The 10,985-nt window shown below is 35.8% G+C and overlaps 1 protein-coding gene across 1 annotated transcript; it reads right to left on the bottom strand.

Moving 5' to 3' along the window:
• Positions 1-440: 440 nt before the first annotated feature.
• On the bottom strand, positions 441-5,692 carry LOC121263650 (isoamylase 2, chloroplastic). Its single transcript, XM_041166676.1, has 2 exons — positions 5,551-5,692; positions 441-3,385 (listed from the first exon to the last, which is right to left on the bottom strand). Exon 2 carries the CDS (start codon positions 3,287-3,289, stop codon positions 620-622), a length of 2,670 nt encoding a protein of 889 aa, XP_041022610.1. The 5' UTR covers positions 3,290-3,385; positions 5,551-5,692; the 3' UTR covers positions 441-619.
• Positions 5,693-10,985: the final 5,293 nt, after the last annotated feature.

Genomic DNA, 10,985 nt, shown 5'->3' with positions numbered 1-10,985 from the left:
GTAGGTGAAAGAAATTAGCACCATTGTGTGAATTTAAAAAAATTATAATGATGAAATAAAATACTTTTTTAATCCAAACAGGGCCTAAGTAAATACGCAGTGGATAAAGATATCTTATCGTTGTTATTTCTAATGGTCTCTCTCTCACTCACTCACTCACTCTTATAAGTTTTGAATTTTTCAAAAGCGTTTTATATTTGAATGTAGAATGTTTCTTTCACATTCATTGTAAATTTGTTTTATCTTTTGGATGATGATATGTGATCATTGAATGTGTATTATATGTTGATACTTTCATGTTTATCTGCATCCACAATCCACTTATAATATCTTACCTTGATTTGTATCTTTTAATTATAAATCACAAATCGCAAACATTTTAAGAAAGAACAAAAAAATGTTATACCACACAAACCTTATGATCTCTGTCCTTATATATATATATATATATATATATATATATATATATCTACATACAAAAGTACAGTTTTAAATGATTTACAAAGCATATAAGGAGAAGAAAGCAGGTCCAAAACCCATCTACAGAAATTAACCATATTAAAACTAATTAATATCTCTCTCTCAGTGTATGTGTTCTCCATATGCCATTTGATGAAGCTCAACTTTGTATTTTGAAAGGGGGAGTGGTTTGGTTACTTGGGCTGCCAACTTCAAATAGAGCAGAACTGTGAGACTTCATCTCATAAGCAGCTAGTCCCTCCATCTGCTCAGGAATGGGTTCACCATTGATTGAGAAAAACCCTGGGAATGGAAGAGCTGTGTCAACTAAACGCCGCCAAGACATCCCTTCTGGAGGCTCGGGTAGAATAACACTCTCTAAATGATCAGCTGCATTGAAAGCAATAAATAAATCGCCCCTTAGATGTGAAGATTCGGAGTTCAAGGGGCACTCCACTTTGTCAGCCTTCAATGTCACAGCCAGAAATTTGCAGGATGGATCTTCCCATCTAGGTGGAGATTGGTCATTTCCATGCCAGTCAATATTTTCTTCTTTCAAGAAGCTCCTTTTCTGAAGTAGGTCACTTCGCCTCATTCTTAGTGAATTCAAAAATGAGATGAATTGCGTAGTTTGAATACCAAAACCTGTTCTTAGAGCATTCCAATCAAAAGGTTGTCTGTCAGCATATGCAAGGGAACCACCAGAAGATTGGCCACACTCGTCTCCCATGTTCAGTATAGGGACACCCAATGAAATATATAAGACAAATAGAAAATTACGTATTTGTTTAAGTCGCATTTCAAGGACGGCAGTGTTGTCTGTAGGCCCTTCTTCCCCACAGTTCCAACTTAAGTGTGAAGCTAATGCATCAGTATTACTGAAGCTGACCAGGTCCACAAGAGTGAGTCCAAAACTTCTAGCAGTAAAATTAAAAGAGAATGCTGGGCCTCGCCCGTCTGAAAAGGTGTCCCCACTCCCACAAAGCCGTGTTGCCAGGCTACTCAGAAGACCCTCGCCCCTCCAAAAATTTCTCACATCATTACAAAACTTTGTATTGATTTCTGCCCATTTTTTCCAATGTGGAAAATGAGCTTCCTTTGGTAGCATGTCATGGGGATCCCAGCAATCTGCAATGATCTTGATTTTTGAGAGAAAAGGGTCAAAAGCTATTGCTTCAACCAAAGGAGGACGAGACAAGTGCTCTCCATGAAACCCTCTCATCAGAGATGAAGCATTTATAAAACAAAATCCATCAACATGAAACTCAGTCACCCAATAGCGAAGACTATCCAAAATCAATTGTTGCACAATGGGGTAGTTACAATTTAGAGAATTGGTTGCTTCTGAATCCCCAACTCCATTAGAATAATAATACGATAAATCATCAATACCCTGCAGTGCTCCTCCCACAGCAGTATGAGTGAAAGCAACTTCCAGTAAAACCTCTATTCCATTGGCATGCAATTTTTTCACCATCTCCTTCATTGAATTGATAGCAGATATAGAGTCCCCAGAAGGTCCATATTGGTTTGTTGGTGAGAAGAAATGACAAGGAAAATATGGTCCATTTTGTTCATGGAATGAGAAAATTGGCTCCAATAAAACAGCATTCATGCTGAGATCTTTAAAATGCTGCAGCTTCTCAGTCAGACCAGAAAAGGTCCCTGCCACATCTTTAGGTAGCTGACTAGACTTGTGCTCAGTAAAGTGTCTCACATTTAAACGATAAACCGCTAGTTTTTCCATCGGTAGGTTAGGATGGACATCATCTCCCCAGTCAAAAGCAGGTTCCTTGCATAATCGTCCAAGATACCCAGATCCACGATTACCAGGAATTGAATTCCCAATGATCTTAGCATATGGATCTAGAAGGATTTCCCCAGCATCAGTGTCAACTTTATTTCTCTGAGTAAGAGCCCCTTTGCATCGATAACCATAGCTCACAGAGGTCCATGCACTCTCGAGTGAGGCATGCCAGACATCACCTGATCGATTGGTGTATGGATCTAGATCAAGCTCTAAAGTGGGTTCATCTGTGGTCATATCATCATACAAGCATAATACCACACTCTCTGCATTTCTTGAAAATATTGAAAAGTTCATGGAACCATCAGGTGAAAAGGTGAGACCCAAAGGAGCTGGATAACCGCTGCCAAAACCAACCGGCACACAGAAGTTTGTCTTCCTATGACTTCTAATTTCTGAGCCACTTGGATCAGAACCTAATGACGACTTTAACAGAAATGAGAGATAGAAGGGAATTTGTTTTTCTTCAAAATCCAACTCAAGCACAAACCTTCCCTTGGTGTTTTGTATGAATGGGGTTTCCCTGGTTGTGGCTCTCCCATCTGGCGTCGAACTCTGAGCATCCAGATGTATGAAACATGATGAATCATCTCTGTATATACCCCAACTCAATAACAGTCTATCATCACTGCCATGTAGTTGCAATGATGAAACTTCAACATACACAGCATATTTGACATTTTTCTTTCTAACAGAAACTTTCACTTGACCACCAATTTCTGTCCAAAATAAATAAGTCAATGACTTCAACATATCTTCAGCTTCTGTTATTGTTGTGACTCTCTGTTCTGTTTCCTCGATAAAAACTCGTGACGTAGCATAAACTTTCGAATTAAGATGCCGGTAAGAAGTTTTAGCAACTTCTCCACATATTAGCTTTCTTTCCAAATCTGTGTTTTCAATGCCATATCTGATTTGGTTTCTACATATGTAATGATAGGCAGGGGATGATTTCGAAGATTGACTGGCTCCACAAATTAGACAGCAGGGGCGTATTGCAAGTGATGGTGGAAGTGTTGCCATCTATTGTCCAAAAAGCATATAATCCCAAACCAAAAGGCAGGATAAGATCGTCCTCAAGCGACAAGGAGATTATCCCCCTAGATCTCAAACATTGTTCTGTTAAAAGAAAGAAAGAAATTAGCTTATCAAATACATGGATCAAAGCAAAATATTAAGAGCAATGCTACATACAGTCATAGAGTGCGCAGACACAGCGCAATCGCTTTGAACACTATTAAAAAATTAATTTTTTTTTCATGTGGGTCTCATATTTACTCATTTTTCTTAAAGAGATTGCGTGATGCTTGCGCACTCCACGACTGCAAATATCATTTCTCAAATATTAATATAGTGGCCAATTTCCACAATGTTAGGATATAGAAAGAAAAGACTGAAGAAATCATGTTTGATTTGCGTGACTTAGCTGCAGGGTCATACTTAATCAGTGATGTTGGAGAAAAATTACATGTAGTAACAGAAGTAAACTTCGCATATAGGTAAAGTGAAGCACAAGTTGGACGTATAGGATCAACCAATTACCACAGAATTGTTTCCATGATAAATATTATAATCCAAACATTGTAGACTCGATTATCTGCTACCATAACACTCAAAGTAGTCATTTTAAACTTAACATAAAATGCAATGATCTAATCCAATGTTCTAAACACCCCAGAAACTGACGAGAAACCCATTTTAAGTTGGCCACGAACAGTGCCATCATCAAATCTCGAGTCTAGAAAAAAACATACAGAGAAAAAAAATCCAAACCAAGACAACTAAAATTAAATGCATGAGAATTTAAATGGACCATCACAGCAAAGCTTCAACCAAAGAGAAGAAAACTAGAATTATACGCACGCAAGATGGAATTAAAATCATACCTCAAGAACTTTACGCAGAATCAATGGAATTTAAATGACTGAAGTGACTTCACAAGATATGATATTTAATTTTTGAAAAGAATAATAGAGGGAAAAAAAAAAGGCAACCCACTGAGAACGCCTAAAGGCTATTCACTGGTCATAAATAGAATTATGACAATCCAATCAGTAACAAGTCCATCAGAAGCTCACAAACACATAAATTATATTATACGCAGTTGAAATTTGCCCAAAAAAGCTAAAGCGCAGAACAAATACTAGTTTTGCATTTTCAAAAACTGATTACGCACTAGTTACCCCCCTAAACCGGTACTTCCAGTTTTACTGGTTCCAGTCCGCTTCGGTCTGGTTTTCCGGTTTTAATCATCTACCATAAAAAAAATCTGCCATAAAAAAGCTGCTCCCATGTAAAAAATCTGCTGCCATAAAAAATCTGCTATAAAAAAATCTTCTATAACAAAAAAAACTGCTATAGAAAAATCTGCTATCAAAATATAATATCTGATATAAAAAAAAAAAAAAAAAACTGTAACAACAAAATAAACCCTAAATCAGAAGCTCATTAAAGTTTTTACAAATATGCATTTATGCACATATTGATGCCAGTTCACAAAAAATACAAAAAAAAAAAGAGGGATCAACCAAAACTGACTTTTTTTATAAGTTCAATGGACACCAAATAAATTGATATAAAGGAATCTCAAGTACATGAATTGCAACGACAAGCCAGAAGGGCAAAGTACCCTGCCTCTCATTAACATAGCACAAGAGAAAAAGCTTCTGGGTTCCTTATATCAATACACACAGAATAAAGATTAATTGAGAGAGAAAAATCATCAATGCAATAGCAGAAAATTCAAATAGAGAATACACAAAATGCAAGAAAACATTGTAATGATTCAAGAAAACACAGAACACACAAGAAACCAAACCAGCAGAATCACTGATTGACATCCATGCAACCCAAAAAAATTTATCAGGTTCAAATTACTAACAGATATATATGAACAAACAAACAAAATTACCCACAAAAAGAAAAAGGAAAGAAATCAAGCTATTTTCAGCTGGATGGGGAACTATACATGTTCATCCTCGATGGGGAGCTATACAACATATATAAACCCTAACTCCTAAAATATAAAATATAAAATTATACCTTCCACAATTATAAAATACAGATTCAGCTAGATGGGGAGCTATACAAAAAAAAAAACTATAAAATATAAACCCTAATCAGATTTCGAAATCTGTAAAAAAAACCCTAAATCTCAAATCTGTAAATTCGATAAAAAAAACCCCAAATGAAATGAATCAATTAGCAATGAATTGAAACATTGAATCATTCATGAAGTAAATGTAAGATTTTGAAAATTAAAAAGCATATATATGTTCACATACCGATTAGCTAGCCGAGAGAGGGGAAAACAATATCTGTGATTCTGTAGCCTCGGGAACAACTGGAAGCGGAGGAGAACAGAACGGACCAACAGTGTCGACGGCGAGGGGCTGTTGACGGCGTGAGAGAGGGGCTGAGAGTAAGAGACGGCTGCGGGGACTCAGGGACTTGAGAGGCAAAGCAGAGATGGTCGAGCGGGGAGAAGGGGGGGCGGAGGAGAACAGAACGGACCAACAGTGTCGACGGCGAGGGGCTGTTGACGGCGTGAGAGACGGCTGCGGTGACTCGGGGACTCGAGAGGCAGAGAAGAGATGGTCGAGCGGGGAGGGGGAGGGTATGCAACCGTAAGCCCTATTAAACGACGCCGTTTGGCCTTTGGGACTAAAATTTATTCTATATGCATAATATATATAATATATAGTATAGTATATATTTTATATATATATATATATATATTAATTATATATATAATATATAGTGATATTAATATATAGTATATATTATAATGCTAACTGTATATTATACTATTATAGTGATACTATCATAATAATACTATATACTATACTAATACTAATACTATATATAGTTATATATATTTTGTTATAGTGATTTAACCTATTAAAAAAAATTATAGTGATTTCTATCTAATACTATAGTATAGTATTAGTTATAGTGATTTAGTATAACTATAGTTTATATTAAACTATTAGTATTAGTATATATATTAGTATTAGTTATAGCTATATAATATATTAGATTATATAATAGTATTAATATTCGACTATTAGTATAACTATATATTAGTATTAGTTATAGTGGTTTAGTATAACTATATTAGTATAACTATAACTATAATCTATATTAGACTATTAGTATTCGTTATATATTACTATAGTTATATAATATATTAGACTATACAATAGTATTAATATCTTCCTTATACTTAAAAGCATCTATAAAATGTGAACAGTGATGAACAATATTCTAGCGTCTGTGTTTTTGGTGTCTCGTTCCTTTGCATGATTTCTTTTGTCTTTCGGTCACGATTTTAGTTCTACTTCGTTGAGTCTCAAGCATCTGGTTGGTACTACTGTTTTGTAGTGTGACAGTCGAGAAAATCTGGCCTATTGATAGGAGGGATGGAGGGTAGAGACGTGTTGTGGTTTTCCAGCATCTGCAGAGCTTTGAGACTCGGGTGGAGGAAGAAAAAAAATTTCCCGTGCCATTTGAGGCTTCTTCTTCTCACCGCTGGTATGGAATGTTCTTGTAATTTTACTTGTACATCTTGCTTCTTTTTTTTTGGCATGTTCATTTTCTTTCTATATCTTCAACAACAACAACATATTTCTTCTTCGTTTCTGCTTTTCCCCCGTACGGTTTCTTCTTCGTTTCAGATTTTCTTGTTTCCTTTCCTTCGTTTAAAGACCTTATTTGGTTGTGGGTTTTTGGTTTGAAGAGGGAGAGAGAGAGAGTTGTCGTGAGAAATGGGTTCATGCGTGGGGGAAGGGGAAGAGCTATGGGTGACTGGAAGAGCATGCGATAGTCGCCGAAGGAAGGAGAGCTCGGTGGTGGTGGTCTGGTGCCGTGGAGACAGCGTACAACGGCGCTTTGGTGGAGAAACCATGTAAGATCCATTCAGCAGAGGGACTTCCGGCGAGAAGAGCCATCCTGCGTTCGGCAGGAGCATCAGTGGGTTGTTTGCGCAGATGGGCAGAGGTGGTTCGACGGAAGTGGCAGAGGAATCGGTGGAGGGGGTCACGGGCCGACGATTTGCAAAGGAATCGGTGGAGGGGGCAGTGCAGGATGGTGAAGAAGAAAAAAGAAAAAAGAATAAGAAAAAGAAAGGGAGGCGCGGCGACAGCAGTATAAGATGTAACTCTAATAGCACTGTCTTTTTTCAGTCCTTGTGTCTTTTTACTTTTCTATGTACTTACTGTTTGGTATTTGTTTTCAATAAATAGAAATAGGTTATTGGATTTTTTTAAGTCTATAGCAATAGAGTCTCGGTCCTCCTTTGGGAGGAGGTGGAGTGATAGTATTTTTCCTCTTTGAGAGGACGGAGGGTGATAGTACTGTTTTTTGAGAGGGGTTATTTAGTTATGTTTTTACAGAGCGTTATTCTCTCGGACAAACCGGACGGTTTGTTTAGGAGAAAGTTTACAGAAGTTAAGACAATATCCGCCATCACGGGGCTAGCTTACACTTTGAAAAGCAAACTGCTGCTTTTTTTTCTTTTCTTTCCTGCATTGTTCGCGTCTGTCTACTGGTCATCTCTTTCTTTCTCCTAGTCTGAGTGCGTCCCAACATACCTTTTTATTTTTTCTTTCCCTTGAGTTTGGTTCCATGCCCAGTGCCCCACTTCCCCTTTTTCTTTATTGGTTCCCTTCTTTTTTTTTTTTCATGCCAGCCCGCTCTTCCCTCTACTTTTTCTTTTCTCATCTATTTGACCTTCTCTTAAATTACACTACAGAATATTTTATTGGTAGAGATCTATAAATGGAGAATGGGTAGAACGTGCACAGTTGGTTGTATAAATTTATGCAGAAAGAAAAAGCCTGTATTTCTGTTTGATACAAATGAATGAGTTAGATTTTTTTATTTTAATATTAATTAGAATGTTATTGTATGGTGAATTGCCAATACTGTTTTATAATAGTATTGTACCTCCAAATGAATCGTACAGATTTCTTTTATTATCCATTTCCTTCAAAATATTTTAGGTATGTAATTGATTAGGTACCAATTTCTTAATGAGGTGCCAGGCTAATTAATTACTTTATTTGACTGTTGAGTTGAATGTAGGGATACATCTCATGCAAGTCACATATATATATTGAACTGTATACTTATTAAACTACATTTGAAATAATTAAGAGCATGTATAGTATCTTCCAATCAATGCAACAAAACTGGGTAAGCAATAATCCAAATCTTCACACTGAATTAAGTCATATATAGATTCAAGACTGATAAAGTTGAAAAATATAAAGTTAAAGTCTAATTATAATTTCTTAAGAGCCAAGTGTACCAAAAACTGAAATGCCAATGCTATTTTATGAATAGCACCGTACTTCCAAAGCTTACACTTCTATAAAATGAAAATACCTTGGTATAAACAACCATCTCTTCCTTTTTGTTTTCTTCTATAAGAGTCTTTACAAAAAACTGATTTTTTAGAAATCTCTTTTCCAATTGCAATTAAATATCTCAACTACTTGAGCACTAATTGGTGAAACCTTTATTCAACACATAGTGACAATAACAACTAATCAATTAATATGAAGGTCTAATGAGACTTACCAGCTATGCCAACATCCTTAAATGATTGGATAATTTTTTTATCATTCTTGGCAACATCTTCGTTTCCCCCAGCTACACCAACATCTTTAAATGATTCGTTGTTTTGTTGCATGTATAAATGAAAAGTGATAAGCTCACATTGATAGATCAGTACAAATTTATCATGATGTGATCAATTAGTTCTTTTTTATTCTTATAACTTGAGTCATTGTTTAAAACGATTCTCAAGGTGCTAGAAAACATCCGAGGATAAACAATTGGTATAGGGTTCTTCCTTTAGAAGAAGAAGAACATATACGACGAGAAAAGAGAGAAAAATATCTTCAACAAAGGAATTCTACGAGTGATAATATTCAACACAAAAAACAATTTATCTCCCAACCAATCATTCACGATGAAACAAATGTGTTAGAATGTGATGTAGAATTCATGCACAATAATGAAGAGGTCAGGCCATGTTGTACAAAAAGGCAACGCATTTTTCGTGCTGATGTTGGGACTAGTGATGTATCCTCTGCAGAACAAATTGAATATTGTTCTAATGTTGATAATTCTGAAATTCCCTATCAGCAAATAAACACAGTTGAAATTGTGTCAACAGAACCTCTTCGTTTGGACAATACCACAATGTCTTTGACACTTGGGGCAACAAATACGTGTATAGAAAATGTATATGCACCTGGTCAACTTTTAGTCAAGCAGGTTTATTGTACATCCTTTATTTTCAACATGCTCAATCCTTTATTCAATAGGCTCCTTCTTTTTTTCGATGCCAACCCAACTTTGAGACAATGATATCAATAACTTCTCGGGGTAAGGAAGATGTATAGAATTGAGTCGTACTTCTTTCCCTTTTCTTTCTTCCTTATATGCAGTTTCATTCAATGATATCTCTATTGGAAATCATAGCACCTTTAAGAGTTTGCTTCATTTCTTTGGTTTTTTTTTTCATAGGAAAGCGGCATCAATAATTGACTAGTCTTTAGGAAAATACTACAAACAGTGCCATTTGAGGCGACTTTGTTACCGTCAATTCCATTATGTAGATATTATGAAGCAAAAAGATTTCAACATGAGACGAATGGTTTTTGTTATGCCGATGGAACAATCTCTTTAACTATAAATGATGTTCCGAAACAACTTTACCATTTGTTTACCTCTAACACAGTTGAATCTGTCAACTTTCTTACCTATGTGCGCACATATAACAATAGGTTTGCTTTTACATCGTTTGGGGTTAAATTTGATAGAGATTTGTGCAGAAGAAACAAAGGATTTATATATTTCGAGCTCAAGGTCAAATTTATCATTACATTGATAACTTGGTTCCTTTGGATGAACGTCCTTCGTATCTATAACTGTATTTTTATGACACTGAACATGAATTGGACAATCATGTTCATGACACTGGAAAGTTGGATTCATCAATTATTACTCAACTCATGGACATTCTTCATGTTAATCCATACTTAACATTCTTTCGGACCCTTGGGGATTTGCCCAATTTGAAAAACCACAAAATTCATATTAGGTCAGATGTAAGTTTAGATCAGCGTGTTTTTAACGCTCCGTTAACTTCCCATGTAGCAGTCATTTGGATTGAAGATGATGATTCAGAGCGCTTGAGAGGACGAAATATTGTGGTATTCAATCATGCAGGTGGGAGTCATATAGTCCAATATTATTTTGGTTGTTATAATCTACTGCAATATCCATTGTTATTTCCTTTTGGTGATACTAGTTGGCACCAAGGGATATTAAGAATAAAAAAAGGGGAAAGACCATCACGAGTAACAAGAACATCAATTGACCCCCAACAATCAGTATCAGCAGAGCAACTGCTTACAAAGGAACAAAAAGGTTATAATAATTGTTCTTATTCTAACTTTTAATTGTTCTAATATAAAAGCTTTACATTTCTGATTTGTTAAATTTATCATCTTACAGTGCTGAAAAAGAATAGAAAAGAACCCGTTGTCTCATGCCGCGAGTACTATTGTTATAAGCTTCAAATCGAGAAAAATATAAGGTCTATTTTGTTATAACCTGGCCGTTTACTACAGCAGTTTGTTGTTGGTATATACGTAAAAATTGAGACGTCGAGATTGGATTATTTTCGTAATAAGTGACAAGAGAT

The sequence above is a fragment of the Juglans microcarpa x Juglans regia genome, chromosome 4S, assembly GCF_004785595.1.
Source record: "Juglans microcarpa x Juglans regia isolate MS1-56 chromosome 4S, Jm3101_v1.0, whole genome shotgun sequence".
Taxonomy (NCBI): domain Eukaryota; kingdom Viridiplantae; phylum Streptophyta; class Magnoliopsida; order Fagales; family Juglandaceae; genus Juglans; species Juglans microcarpa x Juglans regia.
This window is presented reverse-complemented; position numbering and strand designations above follow the sequence as displayed.